General features: G+C 41.8%; 1 protein-coding gene across 8 annotated transcripts in view; it reads right to left on the bottom strand.

Annotated features, from left to right (window-relative positions):
* The window catches only part of PDE1C (phosphodiesterase 1C), a 387,838-nt gene that overhangs the window by 319,071 nt on the left and 43,727 nt on the right, over positions 1 to 25,040 (bottom strand). Inside the window, exon 1 of one of the 8 annotated variants that reach the window (XM_065052078.1) lies at positions 6,582 to 7,032. The exons of 6 other annotated variants lie outside the window; for them this stretch is intronic. In XM_065052078.1, coding sequence (XP_064908150.1) covers positions 6,582 to 6,666 — 85 coding nt within the window. In that variant the 5' untranslated portion in view covers positions 6,667 to 7,032. Of the gene's footprint in view, positions 1 to 6,581; positions 7,033 to 25,040 lie in introns of those variants that run through there. One more of the 8 variants, XM_065052084.1, reaches the window with a different exon arrangement.

The raw sequence follows: 25,040 nt of genomic DNA on the forward strand, positions 1-25,040 counted from the left end.
GCTGCTTTTTAAATCATCGGTATTATGTCATAACATAGAAAATGATAGAGATTAGGTACAAAGACCAGGAGAGGCTATAATCCACAGCAGGGGTGGTGGCTATGCATTCCTTCTTCACCTTTTTTTGCCAGGGACACTGTTTGTGTTCAGGCAGAGATACCTCCCTCCCTCCTCACAAAAGCAGACTGACCCCACCAGGGACTGACATTTCTCCCAGATCTCCTTTGAAGGAGGGCTGTGAGTGACGCACACGCAGAATTACCAAGAGATTTGTCAGCACCTTATAATTACAGTGTGCTTTCAGTCAGAATGACATTTTTTTGTTACAAGCAATGAAGGGCAGATTTGAAGTCAATCTCCATGAAAATGCGCTGCCTATGGGCCCACGGGTGTCTGATGCTGAAACCTGCCTCCTCTGAGGGCTGCAAAGGTGCCGCTGTCATCAGATGAATGACACACTCCAATAAGGCTGAAAATCAATACACAAGAACAAAGCAGTTAGCTCAATTGCTACAATGCATAGAGTTTCCTGGCCAAAACACAGTATTAACAACAACAACTCATCACCAAACCTGCTTATTTCTCTGGTTTCTTTCCAGAATAATTTTAAGACCCCACTCCTGTCTATTCCACTCCTAATGGACAACCTTTCACGAGAGAATAAAGAAAATACTGCTGTGGATTTTCTGTTAAAACTTAAGCACGTGACACAGAGCTGAAGGTATTTTTCCTTATCCTAATAAAGCCAAGTTCAATATTTAGTTCATTTCCATTCTTCCCCACCCTAGCTCAGACCAACACAGCACACACCTCCTCAAGCAACATTTTCTTTGACCAAAACATAGAAGGTGTTTCAAAAGTGATTTGTCAGAGCAACTAGCAAGAACCACTTCGGCTGTTCTACCTGCGACCTTGAAAGGGATGCTGAAATGGGTTTCAAGTACTGAACTGCAAGATGAGAAACTCCAGCGACATTAAGAAAACCACATTTTTAAATAATTGTTTCAAAATAGGGCCCAAAAGCAAAAACTCAGGTCTTCTGTAATAACTGGAGGTAGAGCTTTTGCATGCAAAACGGAGACAGCAACCTCCTAAAGAAACTTTTCTGCATGACTTAGAAGCAACTGCTGTGAGCTTGACTGTGTTTCAGGGCCACATCCTTCCTCTCCAGTAACACCTGAGTTACAACAGAACTCCCCATCACTTCAGTTCATTCGAGCCTATAAAAATAGATTTATTAGACAGGTCAGACAGGACAAAACAGTGTTGCCAGGCGCTTCTGGATATGAGAAGCAGAGAGTGGGAGCTTTAATGAAGTTAGCTCTTAGTCACAGGAAGGTGATAAACGCAGAAAGAAAATATCCTCTTGTTAATGTTCGTGTTTACCGTTTTCCCAGGTTTAAAGACAGTGGATGTTTCTCTGTCTTGCACCTTTAGACAGTCAATTACCACAGCAAAGTCAGTAAGTAACACACTGGCATTCTGATATAACGGCATTTTGTTTGTACAGGAGTGAGGAGACAAGGTGCAGGCCAAAAAAAAAAAAAAAAAAGAAGGCCTTAATTCTTAATTCCTTTTCCTTGAAACTGCCAGCTGCCATTCTCTTATGTTTTACTTTTTGTGGAGGAAAATGTAGCCAAAGTTACAAGAGCTTAAGTACAACAACTTGTAAATACAAAAACTGCATGGACTCCGAAATTTGCTGACACGGACCATGCTAAATTGCACAATCCCTGTCTTGAATGTTCCCACTAAATTACTTGCTCTGTGGCACCACTACAGACCCTTTACATCATGCCATCAGTACAAAAAGGCCATAAAAGCAGAACATCCAAAACCACACAGAAATCCTGAGTGAGCATAGGGCAGCACACCTCAGTTCTCCTCAGGGTCTCTGTTGGAAAGGCGGTGTCTGGAGGAAACAGATTTGTGACTACCTTGTGTCTTTGTACAGAAGAAATTTATCGAGTATTTCCCTTTCTGGTACAGCAGACCAGATTCTTCTATAAGGATCTGCGAAGTCCTGTCAAAGTGCTGCATTCCCACAGCTCTCCTGTCCCACCACCAGTGCTGTAAGCAACCAAAGTGAAAATTAGAGCAGTTGAGAAGCTGCTCTAGGTTGCGCTGACCATCTCCAGAGACACAAGGCTACCTAACTACAAGCCATCAGCAAGGAGCTCTTCTTGCAGGAGTGTTCCTCCATGCCCACACACTTCCATGTCTGACATAAGGCCCAGGCCTCTCATAAAAATTTTCATTAAGTCTCATCATAAGTGATTGTTTTCAAAACACTGTGAAGATCACCCCTACTTAGCAGATAGAATAGAGGTGAATCAATGCAATTTTGGTTTTTTGCACACAAATGGGAATAATTTTCTGTCAACTTGGTATAACTGCATTCCTCATGATTATCAGCCTTCTCTCCCTGCTGACAATTCAATAGCAGATGAAGCAGCTCAGTATTTGCCAAGAACTTCTCAAACATTTGCAGTACCTGAAACTAGATACCTACGTATAGGAAGAAGCAGGGCAATAAATAGGCTTACAGTCATGGACTTCAGCAGGGTGAACTTTGGCCTCTTCAAGGTCCTGCTTGGAAGAATCCCATGGGTTAGGGCTCTAGAAGGTAGGGGTGTCCAAGAGAGCTGGCCAATATTCAAACATCACTTCCTTCAAGCTCAAGACTGACACATCCCTATGAGTGAAAAATCAAGTAAAGGGAGTAGGAGGCCAGCATATATGAGTAAGGAGTTCCTGTCAAAACTCAGGTGGAAGAACAATGTGGAAAAAGGGACACACTGTCTGGAAGGAATATAAGGAGGCAGTTAGGGTATGCAGGGATGCGGTGAGGAACGCCAAGCTCCACTTGGAATTAAATCTGGCCAGGGGTGTCAAGGACAACAAGAAGGGCTTCTTCATGTATATCAGCAGCAAAAGGAAGGTTAAGGAAAATGTAGGTCCACTGCTGAATGAGGAGGGTGCCTGGTGACAGATGATACAGAGAAGACAGACTTGCTGAATGCCTTTTTTGCTTCCATCTTTACTGATAAAACTGGCCCTCAGGTACTCCAGACCACGGAGGTAACAGAGAAAGTCTGGAGAAGGGAAGACTTTCTCTTGACTGAGGAGGAACAGGTTAGAAATCATTTCAGCAAACTGGACATGGGCCCTGATGGGATGCACCCATGAGTGCTGAGAGACCTGGCAGATGTTATTGATAAGCTGCTCTCCATCAGCTTGGAAAGGTCTTGGAGAGCAGAAGAGATGCCTAAGGACTGGAAGAAAGTCAGCATCACTCCAGTCTTTCAAAAGGGAAAGAAGGATGACCCAGGAAACAACAGGCCAGTCAGCCTCACCTCCATCCCTGGAAAGGTGATGGAACAACTCATTCTGGATGTCATCTCCAAGCATGTGGAAGAAAAGAAAGCTATCAGGAGTAGTCAACACAGATTCTCCAAGTGGAAATCATGTTTGACCAACCTGAGAGACTTCTGTTATGGTATGACTGGCTGGGTAGACAAGGGAAGAACAGTGGGCATTGTCTACCTTGACTTCAGCAAGGCTTCTGACACCATCTCTCACAATATCCTCATAGGCAAGCTCAGGAAGTGTGGGCTGGGTGAGTGCATGGTGAGATGGACCAAGAACCGGCTGAACAGCAGTGCTCAGAGGATTGTGATCAACAGTACAAATTCTGTTTGGAGGCCTGTAGTTAGTGGGGTTCCCTGGGGGTCAGTATTAGGTCCAGTCCTGTTCAACCTGTTCATCAATGACCTGGATGTAGAGACTGAGTGCTCCCTCAGCAAGTTTGCTGATGATACCAAACTCGGAGGAAGGGCTGACACACCAGAAGGCTGTGCTGCCATTCAGAATAATCTGGACAGTCTAGAGGACTGGGCAGAGAAGAACCTGACAAAGTTCAACAAGGGCAGGGTCCTGCACCTGGGGAGGAATAACCCCAGGCACCAGTACAGGTTAGGGGTTGACCTGCTGGAAAGCAGCATTGCAGAGAAGGACCTGGGAGTTCTGGTTGACCATGTGTCAACAATGTGCCCTTGTGGCCAAGAAGGCCAACAGTGCCCCGGGGTGCATTAAGAAAAGTGTGATCAGCAGCTTGAGGGAGGTTCTCCTCTCCCTCTTCTCTGCCCTGGTGAGGCTGTATCTGGAGTACTGCATCCAGTTCAGGGCTTCCCAGTTTAAGAAGGATAAGGAACTACTGGAGGGAGTCCAGTGGTGGGCTACAATGATGATTAGAGGTCTGGAGCATCTTACTTATTAGGAAAGACTTATTTATTAGGAAAGAGCTTACTTATTAGGAAAGAGCTGGGTCTGTTCAGCCTGGAGAAGAGAAGGCTGAGAGAGGCTCTTACCAATGCTTATAAATATCTCAAGGGTGAGTGTCAAGAGGATGGGACCAGACTCTTTTCAGTGGTGCCCAACAACAGCATGAGGGGCAATGGGCACAGACTGAAGCACAGGAGGTTCCATCTGAATATGAGGAGAAACTTCTTTACTTTGAGGGTGACAGAGCCCTGGACCAGGCTGCCCAGAGAGGCTGTGGAGTCTCCTTCCCTGGAGACATTCAAAACCCGCCTGGACTCATTCCTGTGTGATCTGCTTTAGGTGAACCTGCTTTAGCAGGTGGGTTGGACTAGATGAACTCCAGAGGTCCCTTCCAACCCACACTGTGATTCTGTGACAGAGGTCTCATCTGATGGAAAAAATAAGTTTAAAGCCCATCCCTGACACTCTGAAGCTGCTGTGGAGTCTTTTGGATACGTTAATTTTATTCAGTATAAGGATTAACAAATACATGAACCAATGCAGGTCGTCTACCAAACAGTGCTCGTAATACTACATAGCATGTTTACAAAGTTTTCACGGTTATGTGAGTCAATCCAATGCACATTTACCCAGATATAAAAATAAATGTTATATAATGTGCAGTTCACAGAATCAATAACGCTGGTTGTGTGCAACAAATAGAAGAAAATAGCACAGAAACTCCTATGCAACAACTGTCTTAAGAAGCAGAAAAAGCTGCAATTCTAAACCTGAGTCATTTGATCCAAAATTTGGTCTAGTTGTTTGGTGAACACGAGTAGCAAATAAAGACAGCAGAGCAACACACACAGCAATCCTCTTGGTTTGTTCATAAACAAACAAAATAATTAGGCACCGTCATAAATGTTCAGTGTCTTCAGGGAATGTTCTCTCCTGTCCAGACTCAAAAAGGGAATGTTTGTCCTCCAGACTGACACAAACTGATGAAATAAAACTATTAGCAGTGATGTTGAGAGGAGAAAAGATTAAGATAAGGGGTTCAAAAGTGAGCATGCTGCAACTTAACCTGTGGAGGGACTACCATCTGCCTGTCAGAGTATGCAATTTGAAAAGTAACATTTTCATGGCAGTTTCACCTTTAAAATGCCACATGCACATTAACAAATGACTATATGAAGATATTTTAATGAAACATACACTTCCCATCTTCAATTTTTTTCATCAAGTTTAACACTGGCAGGATGTTAATGACCGCAAAACAAGTTTTCCATAAAGCAGAGGAATAGATAAACATGTACCTCCTCCCACACCAATAAAAAGCTTACATCCATCATTATTAGATGAAATTGTGACCCAATTACAATGGTATAAATCAGAAAAAAAACAGTTTCCTGATTTCACAACTGCAAGGAAGTAGAATCTCTGTCATCTTAAAAGGTATTCAAGGGGAATTTGCATTGATTATTACATGTATTTTAACTCGTATTTCAACTCCAAATTAAAATGGGATGTAAGCTTGCCTTGTTTCCAAGATCTATAGGGATTTATATAATGTAGCTTAGTGAGATATGCAGTTTTAACAGAGCAGCCTGCTCAGGGAATCATCAGATTTTAACTTTTGCACAAGTCTCCTGGAGAAACACACAGACACCTGTCGCTTTGGGAAGCCTCACTTGTTCCCTAAGATAGTGAACACAAACAATAACCTGCACTTTTCAAACAGCTACAAGAACCAGCCCTAAAATTCCTAATCTCCCCTCACATCTTTCCCTGCTCCAGCAATTTTGCCTTTCGTGTTTGAGAGGCAACAAGAACTGTTACATAAATACATTTTTACACAAACTGAGGTTTGTGTAAAAGCAAAGGTTACAGAGTTTGGAAACACTTGCTAAGTGAACAAAGAAATACTGGAAACAAAGCGAAGGCTCCCAAGGGTTTTTTTCTGGGCTCATCGGAAGGAAACACAGCTAGCAAGTTGGAAACCTGCAATTCTGAAGCCCAGGCTTTCCTGAGATAAAGGTTCCAAAACAGAAGTTCTGCAAACATCTCAGTGAACTCATGCAAAAGGATTTAGAGCAGCTGTGTATCAAAGGCAAGTTTCTTGAGCAGAAGATAACATACAAGGCAGAATGGAAAACAAACCCAAACAAGAGTTGCAGGGCATCCTTACATCTTAAAGGCATATGCTGACAAGAGGCAGTTGTCAACATCTGTCTTTTACTGGAGCTGTAAAGAAAGAGAGGAAAGGAGGAATAGAGAGGCAGTGAAGGAAAGAGGAGGAATTAAATCAGGCTCACCAATTGTAAAGCTGTAGCCATCGATGCTGAAAGTAGCACTCCGGCATTTTTTAAATCCTTCCTTTCGGCTGCTTGGCTCTGTCATGATCCTGCCAGCTTGTACGTTCAAGCAGCAGCCGCCGTTCTCTTCCCCGTGGAAGACGAGCGCTTGAGCTCGCTCTCAGCTGCCCTTGGATCTCTGCCTGTGACAGCACGCACACCCAACTTCACACATCTCCCGGCGCGGGGAGCAGAATGCGAGAGGCACGCACCCAGCAGCTTTCTCCTCCCCCAAAAGCTCTGGCTGGCATGTTCCCGACCTGCCTACTCAGAGTTTAACAACTGGTTGGAGGCTCCGGTGTCTAAACCGGCAGTCAATTAGTGCGAGACTGCCAAGTCAATAAGCCGGCTGTATCTGTCAAATCTCTGTGTGGGAGTTCAGCACACAATTAAAAAAAAGATGAAGGGTTAGATTTTGCTATGATCTACCTGCTGACTCCCCCTGGATTCCCTGCTATGCTGCAGCCCCTGCTTCTGTGGCTCCCCTTGCTCATGGGGCTTTCTGACTTGCAGCAAACGGTGCTCAGATTTCAGCCCTTCAAATACAAGCAGCTTGTTTTAATCATCTGAAATATAATGAATCAACCCAAGATTATAGCACACCATCAATCACCTACTACTTATACTAACTGCAAGTCTCTGGAAACACAACTGGCAGCAGAATGCAAGAGATTACCAGTAAGAGTGTAAGTGACTCCGGGAAAACGACAAAATTAATTGAGCAGTAATGATGATAAACTGAGCAAAAATGTACACATACATACAAACAAAATTCTTTCAAGTTCTTCCCCTTCTTGGTGGTTTATCACATGGTTTGTAAACTCCTCTCTGCAGATTTTTTTTTTTTAACCTAATGATGTTTAAAAATGTGAGTCAGAGTCCTTACAGCATTTCGCTGAGGAAGGCAGGTGAATCATCCCTATCCTATGAACAGACAAAATTCATAGTCAAGGCTAGCAAAGTTTTCACAGGAGACTAGAAGCAAGCCATGGTTTTATAAATAAGTATCCAAGAAAACACTGTCAATGTCTTATTGACTCCAGTTCACATAAAGCTGTGCAAGCCTTTTATTTTTTCTGCTATATGTGTTAATATAGAAACATGCTACTAAAGTGCTCCAATTTTTCAGGTTCCCAAGCATAAAGGTAAATTCCAGGTAAATTCATTAGGTTTTGCATTGACCTGGGTGGAAACCACATGGAAACAGAGTTTCAGGAAGACTGTCATCAGAATAATAGCTGACACACAGTTTGCTAAAAGCTTGCCCAATGCACACCAAAAAGTTTACAAAATATCAGCCATCCTGATCTGTGTTTAAGGTATAAACCTCAGTCCTACCTGGGTTTCTCAACAAAAGCGTAAGTCAGATAGAAATATTGCGCTTTCAAAATCACCTCTCTTCAAAGGATGGAAGAGAGTCACTAATAGTTCATTTAAATTCCACTTAGTTCTAGGCCAGTGAAGAACCTCAGCCAAATAGACCTCTTTTTGTTAACTTTTTTTTTCATGAACAGCTGCTTAGTAATACAAGGCAGTTCATTAAGAAGGCTGTTAGTAGTGAGGTATTTTTTAGAGGAAGGATGACCCGGTCTTCTAGGTTTCTCAGCCTTTCAAGACTGAAGTGTGAAATAACAGCAACTATTTAGATATAACATTTACCTCACTTGTACCTGCAATTACTTTACACCTCAGAAAGATAGGCACAACTCAAGAATTTAAAAGAGCTGCTGCTCTAAAGGCAGCCACCACAATGAATTATCAAGCAGTCCACAGGACTCCATCATGTAGCTGCCTCTCCTGAACAACATAGAAAAACAGTCCGGGTATGAAGTGTTTCTAAGGAATCATTTTCTCTGTCACTGGTTATATAGGTCACACACCTACATAAGCACTAATGCTCTGCCTAAGAAAGCAAAAGCGTAGAGAATTACTCACGCTGTATCTAGAAAGCACAAAGTTAAGTGTTATGTAAAGGAAAGGTAAATATTGCAGCTGTCAGGATTGTGGGTTTTGGTTTTTTATTTATTTGGGTTTTGTTTTTTAATTTACTTATTTGATGACACTATTTTTTCATCAGTCAAGTTTCTCAGTTTCAGAAGAAACTTTCTTCCAAAAAAGACAGACAGACAGTCTCACTTGCTCCCCAGCTTGGACCCTGTACTCATGTAGGAAGCAGGAGAGCTGGTTTAGCATTTCACATCTCAGGAGATTATCCAGGTCCCAAGCTACTGCCATGTTACCCATTCCTGATCTCTGTCACTGTGGCTTCAGCTGCTTTGTACAGATTGCCAGAGAGAAAAGGACCTGGCCATTGAGCGGCTATGCACAGCTGAGTTACCTTGCAACAGCACCTTGTTCAAGCACCAACTAACACTAATTCAAATAATTGTAATAATTTGATAAGCTTAATTAGGTCAAAGTCAACGATTCCATCAGGAAGGGCAAAGTCACTCAGCAGGGCAAACTGATCAAATAAGGTTGTAAACTGGATCTGCCTTATCCCTGAAGAGGGGCTTGAACTGGCTGTTTGCAGTGGGACGCTCTCTGCCTTCAAAACTGCAGAGGGAAGAAAAAGGGAAACGTTTTGATCTGTAAGTTTTTCAAGAAGCAAAGAGTTTCTTCCCAGCTCTAGTAAAAATTTAATCCAGCTGCTCAAGGAATTACCAAATCATATCAGTAACATGACACCTGATCCTATCTGATTCTTTGCATTTTGCTGTTTGGCTCTTGGCTAGATTTCAGCTCTGCCATTTATGTTCTGCTTTCCCAAGCAATCCCTACAGATTCACTCAGGGTACAGTACATTTTCTACCTTCCACTACCAGGCAGTACCAATATAGCTTGTTAGGCAGTTCTTGTGGCTTCAGGTGTGTGCCGTGTAGAGTAATCCACGTATGTCATTTGTAAACCACCTGGGATTTGTTGAGATGAAAAAGCTCAGTGTGAATTGAAAATATTTATTATTATTGCTATAAACAGACCAGGGTATCCATGGTAGCATTTAATTTGTCAACACATAAAGCAGTTGTTACTTTAATATTTTTCCTTCACTTTTCAACGTGTAGAAGAGTTTGCACGTTCTCAGGAATTCTGTTTTAACCAAAGACCATATCAAATCAAACCACTGATCCATGCAATCTTCCATCTTACAACAGACGTGCTAGAGGAAGTTGAAAAAAAACAACCAACCAAAAAACAGCCACCTATAACAAATATGCAACACCATCCTTCCTATCCCTAGGCAGTCTGTTTCTGCCCTGCAGTATAAAAAGGCATATTATTTATGTAAATTTATCTCAGCAAGGCTGAAAGATTAACTGCAGTTTACACTCAAATACTTTCCCAAGCATAAACTTTGAAAATTGATTGCATGGAGAAATACTTCTATGTATCAGCCCAAAGGCATAAGACTTGTTCTTTCGGTTTTGTATCCCCTGGCTCCTGTAGTGCGAGAAAGGGAGAATAAGAGCATGAAATAAAATCCTCATCCCGTGGAAGTAAATGGCAAAACCGCCACTCACTTCAGCAGGACCAGAGCTCTCACTCTCTCCTGGTTTTCCATACCTGTGCCCCTGTTGACCTGGTTCCTAACACAATTAAGTTTCACAGGAGCAGTGATTACTTTAGACCTCAGCATCCATATACTTTTGTAGCACCTGTCACTGAAGTTAGCAGAATTAGGATCTCTGAATTTTTATCATTTCAGAAGTGTCTCAGGCACCCTAAATCAACAGACAACTTGATTTTGAAGCTTGAAACAAAAATGCAGCCCTACTGGGTCCAGCCAAAGGTCCATGGAGCCCAGTGTCCTGTATCATGTCTCCATCACTGCCCAAAACCAGATGCTAATAGAAAGATAAAGATGCTACAAATAATGAAGAACAAGACAGGCTGTGGTGATACTAGATATCCAACCACAGCCAACTCCAGGTATCTCCTGAGCCAACTGGGTTTTCTGCATGTTCATAAACAGTAAAATTTTCGTTTCCATCAGCTTAAACATTCAGCACTCTCAGCATCCATTGGCGGGGAGGTCCACAGCTTAACTAAACATAGCACAAAGACTTAATGCTTTTGTTTGCTTTAAACCTTTCTCCTTCTAGCTACATGGTTGTTCTTTAATACTCACTTTGATAACAATATCAATTCTGAACCCTTCTGGTTATGAATCTGAAGGTGAGGAGTGGTTACATGAAAGGCAAAGGGGTCCCCAGCATCCAGGATTTCTAGTGGTAAGGAATCCCTGAGGCTGTGGGTTCTGGTGAGAGTGGCCCACAGAAGCACCAGGCAGGTCCTGCCTTTGTAAACGTTGTTTGGAACACTTTATTTCCACAAACGTCAGTTGAATCAATTTTACAAGCAGGTATTTTCAGAGCAGTTTTAGAGGCCCCTCTCATCACTGGTGTCAGTGCCACCTGAAAATATTTAACATCCCAAAGAAGAGCTCAGCACTTTTCAGGACTGGGCAGTGACGCACCAAGAACTGATAAAAATCTTAAGAAAATGTCTTCCAGCTTCAGAGAATAAATTAAGCTGAAATCCCCTGAGGTACTTGGTATATTTCTCACAAGCAACAATGCAGTTGTGCACTGCAGGTTGTTTATGGAGAGATGGCATTCTTCCCTGAAAACTTCTCTGTTTTACTGTTTCCTAGAAGTACTCCATCTGCATGTTATGACGATTTTATCAGACATTGTCACTGTCAGGAATATCCACTACATTTAAGTTATTTTTAGGCATGACAGCCAGAATGCAATACAACTTCTTAATGCTCAGCTGTTCTGATGCTTTCTGCTTGCTTCAAGCTTGACCATTTTCCCCCTTACCAAACACCGACAAAAAGAACAGTTTCCAGAGTGCTAGAGTATTGTCTTGGTTTATGCTATTTTTTATTTCCTAACACACACTCATTTTGTCTTATTTAAAGTGACTTCACACCATGGATGAAAATTAAAATGCATCCAATAAATTCCGGGCACAGGAAAGGGAAAAAAAACAACACAGAAATATTATTTTGAGCTTGTACTTCACCTGAACTATTTTAAGCAGCTCTGAACTCAGAGGAAATGCACTGTTTTCTTTAGAAACACAGGAGAATCCTATACCACCTAATTTTAGGCACTTCATCAAGGCACCTAAATGAGGAAACCTGAGTCTTCCCCTGCAGTGAGCAGGCCACCCCAAAGGTGAGTCAGAGCCCCTAAAATCTGAATTGCTCTCTGGAGAAGCTCTTTCTCTCCTTGGAAGACCAAGAGAGCCTGAGGCATCTAAGGTCTCAAAGAGGTACCTTAGGGAGGAGACTCAAGTTGAACAGTTGGATCCCTGGCAATAGCTTATACTTCTCTCCAGATTGCCTGTAGGCAGTAACAGGGTAATTTCTCTTTTTTAATGCTCTAATTCCACTCTTGTCTAAACAGTACTGCTAATCAAATTTCAGTTTGCCCTTACATTTTCATTTGATTTTTTTGGTGTCAATTTGCACACTACTGAAGTATCATTCTCTAGTGTGATTCTCTGTATTAAACCAGCCACTCCTGAAAGCAATTCAACCAAAAATCAGAACCAATAAAAATTATGCCATTACACAACAAAATAAAACTTGGGGTAAAAGCATTAAAAACATGTTGCAAAAGAAGTAACGCTCTACTACTTCACCATATACATGTGATGCCAACAGACTTCTGTTTCCCACAGCATTCCTGGGACTACCCCACAATTAAAGCAATACTGAAAGATTTTCCTTTCCATCTTGTCAGAGAGATTACTGATCCTCATGGTACCTGCACTGTAATTTACTTTGGTGGATTTGCCTTTGTTCCTTCCCACTGCCCCTCTTGAAAAGTAACCACGTAGCGGAACAGCAGCAGCCAGTTAGCACATGCATCTAAATAACTCCATCGCATTTGATTCTCCCTGATGATTTGGGCTGTGGCCAGTCAAATCATGAAAGCCATTATTTTGCTTTGAAACTCCTTCATTATACCAGTAGTGAGTTGTTCCCCTCCTTGGATTTCTCTCTTCTTCTGCAAAGGTGGTTTTAAAGATATTTCATTGTGCTAAAATAATCCACAGACATGCTTAATCTATGATGTGAAAATGTTGAGGGCACGCTACAATAGACAGAGCAAAGAAATAGATCTTTTGGTGGTGCAAACCAGTGCAATTTCACCACATTCAGCAAAGCTGTCCTAGCTCTTAAGACCAAGATCTATGCCTTCCCCTCCAGCCTGGAGGAAAACTGAGCTGCGTTGCTTGAACGACTTCTTATCAAGCAGCGTCCTGAATGCCAGCCTCCTCATATCAGTATCTGGCTTTTAACCATACTGTTGTTCCACATGGTAGATTAACTATATACCTTCCTAAAGGAGCCAAGAGCATTGATTTTCCCTATTTTTATTTACTTTGTGTATATACCTGCTTTTGCCTATATTGCATGTGTTATTTCTGGCTAGATTTTCCACTCTATGCTTTACAATGTAAATTCAAGTGCTTGAGTTATCATGAGAGCTACGTTCTTTAAATTACCTTAAAAAAAAAGAAAAATAATAATAAATAAATAAATATAAAGCACCTATGTACAAGTGTCAACATTACACCCTACATGTACACCAAACCAACCCCTCCCCAAGACAGCTGCTCCTTCTTCAACCACATTAGCAAGAGTTAGCAACACCAGCAACAACTCCAGTTTCCGTCAGCAGATATCCAAAAACAGACTGCCTGCTACAGACACATGGTTCCTAGACCCAAGGTTTTTTGGCCAGATCAAAGTGTCCTTGATGCTAAATGAATATAGCCTAGATCCTATTTGCAGAACTGGCTGTTTTCCTTGTTGATACAGATACACTTGAATAAACAGAAATTAAGCTGCAGAGGGTGGTTTGAAACGCACACATGCCACACACCCCGGCACACCACACAAGCTCACACACAAACACCTTTCTACCCTGTCTCTTGAGAGAAGGGCAGGACAAAGCCACCTTATCCCTGGAAGAATTAAATCAGCAAATACTACTCTGAGAAGGGGGAAGAAGAAGAGAAGGGGGAAGAAGAAGAGAAGGGGGAAGAAGAAGAGAAGGGGGAAGAAGAAGAGAAGGGGGAAGAAGAAGAGAAGGGGGAAGAAGAAGAGAAGGGGGAAGAAGAAGAGAAGGGGGAAGAAGAAGAGAAGGGGGAAGAAGAAGAGAAGGGGGAAGAAGAAGAGAAGGGGGAAGAAGAAGAGAAGGGGGAAGAAGAAGAGAAGGGGGAAGAAGAAGAGAAGGGGGAAGAAGAAGAGAAGGGGGAAGAAGAAGAGAAGGGGGAAGAAGAAGAGAAGGGGGAAGAAGAAGAGAAGGGGGAAGAAGAAGAGAAGGGGGAAGAAGAAGAGAAGGGGGAAGAAGAAGAGAAGGGGGAAGAAGAAGAGAAGGGGGAAGAAGAAGAGAAGGGGGAAGAAGAAGAGAAGGGGGAAGAAGAAGAGAAGGGGGAAGAAGAAGAGAAGGGGGAAGAAGAAGAGAAGGGGGAAGAAGAAGAGAAGGGGGAAGAAGAAGAGAAGGGGGAAGAAGAAGAGAAGGGGGAAGAAGAAGAGAAGGGGGAAGAAGAAGAGAAGGGGGAAGAAGAAGAGAAGGGGGAAGAAGAAGAGAAGGGGGAAGAAGAAGAGAAGGGGGAAGAAGAAGAGAAGGGGGAAGAAGAAGAGAAGGGGGAAGAAGAAGAGAAGGGGGAAGAAGAAGAGAAGGGGGAAGAAGAAGAGAAGGGGGAAGAAGAAGAGAAGGGGGAAGAAGAAGAGAAGGGGGAAGAAGAAGAGAAGGGGGAAGAAGAAGAGAAGGGGGAAGAAGAAGAGAAGGGGGAAGAAGAAGAGAAGGGGGAAGAAGAAGAGAAGGGGGAAGAAGAAGAGAAGGGGGAAGAAGAAGAGAAGGGGGAAGAAGAAGAGAAGGGGGAAGAAGAAGAGAAGGGGGAAGAAGAAGAGAAGGGGGAAGAAGAAGAGAAGGGGGAAGAAGAAGAGAAGGGGGAAGAAGAAGAGAAGGGGGAAGAAGAAGAGAAGGGGGAAGAAGAAGAGAAGGGGGAAGAAGAAGAGAAGGGGGAAGAAGAAGAGAAGGGGGAAGAAGAAGAGAAGGGGGAAGAAGAAGAGAAGGGGGAAGAAGAAGAGAAGGGGGAAGAAGAAGAGAAGGGGGAAGAAGAAGAGAAGGGGGAAGAAGAAGAGAAGGGGGAAGAAGAAGAGAAGGGGGAAGAAGAAGAGAAGGGGGAAGAAGAAGAGAAGGGGGAAGAAGAAGAGAAGGGGGAAGAAGAAGAGAAGGGGGAAGAAGAAGAGAAGGGGGAAGAAGAAGAGAAGGGGGAAGAAGAAGAGAAGGGGGAAGAAGAAGAGGGAAGAGTGTTTTCCATACCATCTATGCATCAGGTACGTAAGTGCTGAATTTAAGTGCACAGTTGCTCTGGGTTCCCTCTGCAAGTAATGGCAGGGTGGAAGACACGCCACTGATAATGACTGACAGGCACCAGACCTACCATACCTATGTATGTAGCAGATTGACATTTCAAAATTAAGCGATTCTATTGCTCTGATCAAACTGCTGAAGCCTTAAAAACTATGTTCCCATGATTAATACTTTCATCATCAGTATACGTAAGTTAGTGAAGAGAAGAAGCTTCCTTTGAATTATAGAATCATTTCGGTTGGAGAATACCCTCTGGATCATCCAGTCCAACCATAACCTAACCTAACCTAACTCTGGCACTAAACCACGTCCCTAAGAATCTCATTTAAATGCCTTTTAAACACCTCCACCACTTCCCTGGGCAGCCTGTTCCAATGCCTTTCCGTGAATAATTTTTTTCCTAATATCCAATCTGAACCTCCACTGGCACAACTTGAGGCCATTTCCTCTTGTCGTATCATTTGCTACTTGGGAGAAGAGACCAACACCCTCCATGCTACAATCTCCTTTCAGGTAGTTGTATACAGCTATAAGGTTTCCCCTCAGTCTCTTTAAGCTGAAATTTCATTTTTCATCAAAATATAGTAATTCAAGAAGCATATTTTTCATGGTTAGAATTCCATTGTTGTCTAAATCTATAACGCTTATGAGATTTCCAGTACTTATTCTTTTATCTAATTTTTTCAAAATTGTATGAAAAGTGAGTGTACTGAAAACTGCCAGCTACATTTATATATATATAGCGCCACATCTCCCTTAAAAGACAGAATCAGTAAAACTAGATCAGATATGCCATGTATTATTCAAAGTATAGGGGACCCAGCATATAACATCATCTCCAATTTGGCAGCCATATGCCCTTCCTTACTAACATACTCTGGGCTAAATTTCTGTGTCGCAACTGGCAGTTTTCAGCCCAGGAGCTTGAGCTGTTAGCAGGCTACCTTTGCAGAAAGTAGGAAGCCTAAAAAGCAATTAATTTCATTTAAGTTCCAGCCATTTGAAAAGGTGGCCTCCAGCCTAAGTTAATTAGTTGGACACTCCCAGAGACAGGGTCATTCTACAATGAATTTTAGTTTAAGTACAGGGGCAGCCTGGCTGACTAGCTTATATTTTTGCCCCAAAATTGACTGCTATCCATGAAGCTGTCACTGCAACATTCTTCACGGAAGATAAGCCTTTACCTACATGCAACCAACCCATCAGATAACCTGCACACACACCTCATCCTGATAACCTGAATAACTACCAAAGGAGAGACAAGGGGAATCAGACTGGTGGGCAGGCAAAGAAATAGAAATCTTGGGCTGCTGAAGGAACAGTATGCCAGGAGCACTGCTTCTTCACTGTACCTAAACACAAATATGCAATGGTATTATCAGAATTTGGGGCAGGGGAGTGAGGAAGCAGGTGGATTTAAATACATATATATATACACACATATATATATATGTATCATTATGCACATGAACATAATATAAGGCAGTCTGGCTCTTTCATACAACTCCATCACAGTTCATTCTTTAATAAAAATGATGCCTCACCATTTTTCCACCCATAGGATCAACTTCAGTGTTAAGGGAATCCAGACCACATAACTGCCCAGCAATAGAAGAACTGGTGAGGATCACCAGATCCACCACCTCACAATCATAAGCAGCAAAACCAAAGACATTTGGTTCACAAGACTTCTGCCTCTAAATCTGCGTACCCCAGGTCACTAGACTATGTCACACCCCCGATTAAGCTATGGGCCTTCAATGTACAATGTGCCAGAGACAAACAGTGACAGATATCAAGGGCAGGACACCCAAGGCAGCAGCAAAACTTCAGGTCCCTGCACAAGTGGAAGCTTTGTAAGGTGAAAATTACCCAGAAGATTCAAGCAAGCAGGCCCCTCTCCACATTTCAAGGGACAGCAGAAAAATGAACAGGCAAGCAAGTAAACAAGAACAACAATGGTCCTTACTAATCTCACCCAAGGGAAGAATTCTACCTGACCTCCAGCTCTGGGCATGGGTTTAACATGAAACACAAAGCAGCAGAGAGATTTTTCCACTATCATTAGGAAGCTGTAGTTCTAGTTTAATTGTTTGTATGTTTACAGCAAGTAATGACAAGCTTGTGACTTAAGAAAAACGGAACTCAGCATAACTAAGTACACATTTCAAAGAGGCAATACATGAGGCAGTTAGCCTTGTCAATTAGGTAGAGGGAGATTTTTATGTTGTTACGCAGATATAAGTACTTGGCACGCATTATTGCCGATAAGAAGACAGACTTGAGCAATCTCCTTTGATAGTCCCGCCCAATAGCAGAATACCAGGTGTTCACACAGAGGAAGCAGGCTATGAAAAGTAACACAGGAAGAAATTAGTTTCCCTCAGGTTCATGCAACATTTGAACACCTTTGGCAAATTCGGTGATTTGGGCCAAGAAAAGAGTTGTTTACAACTTCTCTATTTGAAAGTTGCTTCATATTTATTTTTCAACACCATCTGCATTCATTTCAAGAAGACAATGTACAGGTCCCTAAATCCAGCAAAAGAGTGAAGACTTACTATTCAACTATGAATCATTAACTTCTGGGCATGAATATGTGGATTTACTTTACTTTCATGTGTATTTTCTAACTTCTTTTTTAAAGACTTGGATGCTGCTGCATTAACTTCCATGTGGTTCTAATATTCCTTTCCATCTATGAATAAAGTCATAAAATGTCCAAAGTACGAAGAATCAACTTTTCACAGTAATCATTTCATGAAGTTGAAAGAAACCACAGAAAAAGACTGACTGACCTCCATCTTCATGAAAATGGACGAGATCGATTCAGAGTGAGCATAAGTGAATAGAAACAAAGGATTTCCTTAGGATCAGCTACCACAAGACATAAGACTGGAAAGACACTCAATCCACCTCAGCTTTTCCTATGATCTTTGCTCCTCCTCTTGCAGAAGACTAAAAAATTGTGCAGGCAGAGAGACAAAAATCCAAAATGCTTTTTGTAAAGCTCAGGTGATCTTCTGCAATTGTCAAAGATTGAACTTGTTGCCTTTTCATATATAAAAATTCTAGGTCCACTATTCAGGGAAACAGTAACAAGCCAACAAATAAACCATTTCATAGCAGTAAACAAACTATCAAAAGAAAAAACTAATAATCACACAAAACCCACAGAACCCACCAACCTAAGCATTGGACCTCTTTGGGACCAAAGCACAAACAGAAGTGCATGTGGAGATAAGAGATTTCTGCTAATGGATTAACCAGTGTCAAGATAGAAATATTGGTTTTGTTCCATTTTTCTTGTGCATTCACAAAAGCTTCTGCTTTGGGACTTGCTAAACTTTATTCTTAGACACAAAAATACACTTTTGGAAAAAGAAACACTGAATCTAATTACTCTAAGAATTGTTATAATATGAAGCATTAGTATATATTAAGTAATATTTCAACCTTCTATTAGATTAGTGACATGTTCCAGTCTTGACTTCAGGACAGATTTTTTTAATGAGAAATGTGACTAAGGAATCTGAGCTGAGAGACCACAAACTTATATTAAATATTATACATGGTTTGAATATTAGTGAAAAAAATTGTTCTCACCAACTTACTTGAAAAAAAAAAAAAGTTTAAGAAATGGTAAAATCTTGAAAGCTGGTGGAATCAAGTCTTCTATTTCTGTATCTGCACCTGAAATATAGCTTGACAAATCTTTGTAGTGATTCATGAAAAACATCTTTACTTCAGAGACATCCTGGTCTCTCATGTTTTTTATAGTAAGTAATTATTCAGTGTCTTGCTGTACAACCCTGTTCAAAGTAAAAGCTCCCAAAGAACAGTATTTCCTTCAGCTAGTCATAAACACAACTAACAGTGGTTTTGCCAGTCAAGGCTCTTAACAATACTGCTTCCTAGCACAGTACACCTGAATACTTTGCCATAAGCAGTGAAGTCAGATCTCTCAAGTTTCTTTCCAAAATTCTCCTGTTGGGCTATGTGGACTCTCTTGTGCATCAGGTGACATGGTGGAGAGCCTGTGGGATGTGTCTTCTGGGACTTTTGGTGACAAGTGTCTCCCAGCAGCATAATTTTAAACTCTGGGCCCTGTTAAGTGAGGTGGCCCTGGAACCACCCCTCTCTCCTTCACTAGCCCAGACACCAGCTGCAACCGGCCAAGGGGTCACAAATCTCAGTGCATGGAAGCACAAGAAAGCCAAAAGGCTGAGGTGCTGGGCTGCAAGTGCAGGAGGGATGGTCCATCCCTGCAGGGAATTTGACAGGTTTGTAGTTCGGCATGATAGCAGCACCCTTTTGTGTGCAACAGCACACAGACATCCCTTAAAAATAACACATACAGGCTAGTGATTATGCTTCATGGAAAGCAGCAACCGCATCTGCTTACCTGTATGTCACAAAGACTATATGGCTAAGAGTGAGGTCATTTTCCTTATAGTTTAAGCAGTAGTGATTAACCCTCTTGTGTTCTTGTTTCACTGCATTTTATTCCCATGTTTTTGAACCAGACCTGTGCAGCTGAAAAGTCAGTTTCCTCACTTGGTACCCAGCAGCTCCTCAGTGAAAAGGACTACATGGTAAAGTGAGCTGACCAAGTTATTTATCTGAAAAGCGCTGTGATATATTTGCTTTCCGTTTCACCCAACTTGCAGAAGTGGGGGAACACTCACAGACTTTTGAATTTCAGGGTTGTTTTCCATTACGCAGCAAGGAGCAGGCAGCATTCATTGGCCACAGGTTGGTGGTAGAATGAACATTTCTCATTACTGACACCCTACCAGCCAGCACCTTCTACTCCTATCTCCTGAAGCATTCCCTGGTTGCCAAGTCAACTTGCTCAGCTCAGAGAGCTCTGAAACGAGGAACACTGAATGATTGCTACTGCAATCACAAGTAAGAAAGCTTAAAAAGAAAAGCAGTCTTTAAGTCACTGAAAGAGAGAGGAGTGAATGGCAAATTTATTCTCATGGTTCCATTTAGGGATGTTCAGTCCCTGACTCCATGCAAAGTGTGAGAGGGGAGAGAAGTGAGAAGTCAAAGTATTTGATAATAAGCTAGTACAGTTCATCTGTAAGGAGCCTTGAAGAATACAACTCCTACCTTTTCAGGAATGTGAATGATTAATTTTTTCCTTACAAATATGTCCTTGGCTAACAGCCTTACTAAGTCAGACCTATAATACCCACACATAAAAATATGAACATAATAGGCCATTTGAGTGGCTTTCCAGCACCTCTTAACATTTCGCTGAAAGACAGAACTGGGTTTAATAGCATAGCCATTTCCAGAAGAAAGATCTTCAAGCAGGCAAGTGTTAATTAACAAAAACAAGCACCAAAAAAACATATTCTAGTCCAGTACTATAAAAATACTTAAATGAGATTTATGAGTTTGCTTACCATTTGATGGGAGCAAAAGGGGCCATAGTTGTGTTGGGAGGGGGAGGGTAATTTTCACTTCTGTAAATATCTAGATGATTCTGCCTAAAAAAAAAATTGATTCAACAGGCAAAAAAACCCCAATATAAAATGCAGAAGGAAACGACTGCCAGTCAGAAAATGTATACTATGGTACCTAACAGAAATAAATATATATATGTCCTCATAGAAAGAGCAACAGGCAGGTTGATGACTATATTGTCCTGCTTCCCATGCATAGGCCTCAGTTCAGCGTTTGCAGTTCAACTTTTTAATCCAGATTTGTGCCAATTTAGAGTCCTCTTGATTTCCCATTCTCTGGACTGCTGCTATGATTTAAAGATAAACTCCCATGATCATAAGTGATTAATTTACAGTGGTCTAAGAAGCAAGTGTATGTTATCAGACCCATAGTAACTCGCAGTGAAGGTCACTCAATGAAGTACTGAACGTAGTAGTGAAGCCTGGCAACCCTCATTTTGGTTCTCAGGCTCAGCTGTCAGACTTCAGGCCCAGCTGTGTGCAAGGCAGTGGCGTGACCTTGGTTCAGCTTTACTGAAAAATAATTTAAAAAAAAAAAAAAAAAAAAGTTTAGCAATCAAATGTATAAAACTCAGAGAAAAGGGTCAAGAAGATAGATAGCTGGCAAGATCAGATAAGGTCAGACAGCACTTCCTCGCCTCACTGAGGACTGCCTGGCCAGCAGAGACTGACCACATGCCTTCACTGTGGTAGCGAGAACATTCATGCTTAGTCTAGTAGCATGTTACTCCCAGCATTACCCAAATTGCCCCATATTAATAAACTGTGTATAGACCTGCTTTCAAAGTGCCTGCTCATGGTAAAAGATATCATCATGTCCCTCCCCACTCCCCCAAAGTATGTCTTCTGAGAGGAAGATACACTGAGAGAAGTAGGAAAGATACTTATGATTCAGTTAAGTACTAAATAAAACCATCTTAAAGCAGATACTTAGGCAACCTCCACAGGAGTTTTCTGGAAAAGTACAGGTATGACTGGCCTGTTACAGTCAGCAAGAGAAGAATATGGTGCAAAACACAACACTGGAAAAAGCAAACATTGAGCCAAATTTAAGAATAAGGTGTTTAAGGAACAGAATCAGCAGTAACAGGCTCAGAGTATTTCTGCTGCAAAATGCTGGTGTTTGCCATCTCAGATGCAACACCTACAGGCAGAAAGCAACACCTAAAGTTATTCTTGGACCATTAGACATGCAGATGTCTGACCTGGGCCAGACTTAAGAATAAGGTTACACAGGCCAGGCATATTTTCATGGCAGCACAAAAGCATGAAACTAAAGGAAAAGGAAAGAGGGACCTTCTGAGCCACTCTGTGAAGATGCACATGCACAGATGGGCCACCCATATGGAATGAACAGGGCAACAGAGAATGACCACCAGCTCCAGGCCAAGGCAGGAGCCAGAGGTCAGGCTTTGCAAGTTCAGGCTGGGAAAGGGTATTGTAGTGGACAGAATACGTGGGCTTCTCTGAGACATGGACTTCACCAGTGGTGGAAAAGATATGCACAGATTATGGTTTGGAAGAAGCTGATGGTCAAAGGAAAAAAAACACAATTACTTGAGATGGATTACCCACCAGTACCCTCATGCAAGAGGTGACTGAATTGACTAGGCTGTGGGAGCTGGCAGAGGAGCATGAGGTAATGCTCGATTCAGGCCAGTCAGTGCAGGGATAAAGTGGAGTTACTCAGCTACTCAGATCCCCAGTATATCACCTTTGGGTAAAGGATGAAGACATAGAGCCATCAAGTGTTCTCCCAGAGCATTGGGGTTTGAAGTTAGAAGTTCTGCCTATCACCATGTCTCAGATCAGTTCACTGTCACAAATCAGTCCATCTCATCTATGCAGAGACCAGCTGGGGAGTTCCTGACCTCCCCAGGGAATCAATTGTTAATTATATCAGGGAAGCACACAGGCACAACCGTGACAGCCAGCTACACCAGAATTGTAATTTTAGGAGATACGTGAATTTCATCCTGATATCACAACTACGATGTAAATGGCACAGATCTTTCCACACATCTTGCAGAATGGTGGCTAGGAATAGAAGACACTCACTCAAAAATTGGTAGATAAGTGTTTGCCACATGCATTAATCATCGCACAAACACAAAAATTAAAAAACAGAGCTCTCTGCCAACAGAAAAAGACATATCCAGAACAAGAGTCCAAATAGACTTCATTAATCCATTACCTACAAATAAGAAGAGGTGCAAACATTTTAAGGCCATACTACATCTTTAGTGGAGGAATAAAAGACACTTCCTATTAAAAATGTTTCTGCAGAGATTAAAGCTTGTCAAGGTTCAGTCATGTTTTCTCCTGATGTTAGAACAGGATATTAATGGTCTACTAAGGAAACTATAGTAAAGAAATAATTTTAGGAATTAAACAGTGGTTTGACACATCTGGATACTCCAAAAGCTCACAGCAAATACAAAGGGTTAAAATATAAAATAGTTAACACAAGAAGCATGGGATGAAAAATTCTCCATCATCCTAATGACTCAGTGCTTCTTTCCTGCTGCACCTGGACTTTTTCTTCATGTGGCAATGACCCCTTAGCCTCAACAGTGGCGGATTTACACTGATATACCAGACGAATAGCAGCCACTTGGGGTATTAACTAGGCTGGTTTTTGTATCCACTATGGTACTGGATTTTTATTTGAGCACTGCCATTAAGTTTGCAAACCCTGCTGCAGCCCAATAGGCAGAAGAGTAAGTGGAGGCTCATCTGAATGTGAGCTGAGTCTTGGCTGTGTAATTGGCTTGACTTTATAAGAAAAACTTCCTGGAAATAAAGCACAAACTAAAGTCAGCAAGGTAGGTAAATTTAAAAAAAAAAAAAAAAAAAAAAAATCAAAGAAAGAAACTGTGGAGTAACTCAACAACTCAAAAAGAACATCACTGAGACATACAAAACCCTCAGGGAAAAGCAGAAGGTCTGAAGGTGGACACCTGGGTAAGATCAAGGATCAGCCCACTCCAAGAGAAAACAGTGGGCAGCAACTCCCTGCCTCACAGACAAATGCCTGTCTGGGAGAGACTCATCACAGACCTGCATTGGACTGGTGAGCACATTGATGCTTAGCCTAGCAGCATTTTAGTCCCAGCTCTCTGCTCTGCAGCTTAGCCAGCAGAGAAGATAATTGTCAGTCATACTGTGTGTGCTCCTGCTTTTCACTGTCTATACATGGCTAAAGATGCCCACTAAAAATGACCCAAAGAGCTGAGGTTTCTGGCCACAAATTATTCCCACTCCCACAGGTCTTTCCTACCTCTGTGCCAGAGTTTACCACCTTCTACAGTTGTGTTTTGTTACAAGGAAGTTACCCATATTAAAAGCAGATGCTAGGAAATTTGGAGGAGAAAAGCAGTCAGTGTCATGTCCGTCATCTGTTTTACCAGTAAGTGTACCAGTGCAGAGAACAGGGAGGCAAATCAACAGCAGGAATCATCAGTTAGATGTCAAAAGAATGGTCACTTCTTCTATCAGTCTATCAGATATGACCATGGGAGTCTATCTCAAGAGGTTACGAATCGCCTGTCCTTGATCCTGCCCCCATAAACACCAGTGGAAGCAGTAGTGTGCTACACTGACATCACAGTTCAGCTTGTGAGCCAAAGTTTATAGCAACACTGAACTTGTCTATAATGTTTTCATTAATTTCTCCTTCAATCCCAAAACTACCTTCTGCTGAAGGAATACTGAGTTCTAAAGGCAGCCAGACGAATAATGATCTAGATACTACAGTCATGAAATACTCAACACTACAGCTTCAAAGCTTTGAATTCACTTGCTGTCTGCTTTGCTGTTTCTTCCATCAGAAGTGCACAGTGTTTTAAAGCTGGCAAAGAAATGATACATATACTTCAGCTGCAGGCTGTAGTGTTCTATGCCCCCACAAAAAAATTAAAGAGGGTGGTGCACACACGGGAGAGAAATAAGATTTTCAGAACTGCTTCAAGGACTTTTGGGACCTACTCAACCAAATGCAACTCATTTTGATAGATAATAAGTTCATAAAAAGTAATCATGTAGGTTAAAAGAGTGAAGTATCCAGTTCCCCCAAACTTTTCCAGGACTTGAACACTTATCTGTTCAGCCTGTCATTGACTGTCTATCCCAAATGTCTAAAGTTGGAGGATTTTTTTTTTTTTTAATAAGTGTCTCAGCTTCTGTACTCCCCCAAAAGCTTCCAGTACTTTTTACAGTCTCCAGACAATGAATACATACTTCAACTTGTTTATATGAATAATTCTAAGCTTTAAGCTTACATGCCAAGGTTTGCAAGCCAAAGGGTCCGTAGCAGCATCTCCTTCCTCCTCCATAGGTTGCTCTCATTATAAGATAATGAACACTGCGCTTGAAAAAGCTTGTTATATAAGTTGTCTGAAAGTAGATTCCCGATATTACTTTAACCCATGCAACCCTAAAGAGGTTCTGATGTTCTAAACATTCATTGTCATTTAATTCACATCCTCACAGTTCAAACACTTGACAGCTCCATTCCCCTACCATTCTTCAAGCCCTAT

Source organism: Columba livia, chromosome 2, assembly GCF_036013475.1.
Source record: "Columba livia isolate bColLiv1 breed racing homer chromosome 2, bColLiv1.pat.W.v2, whole genome shotgun sequence".
Lineage (NCBI taxonomy): Eukaryota > Metazoa > Chordata > Aves > Columbiformes > Columbidae > Columba > Columba livia.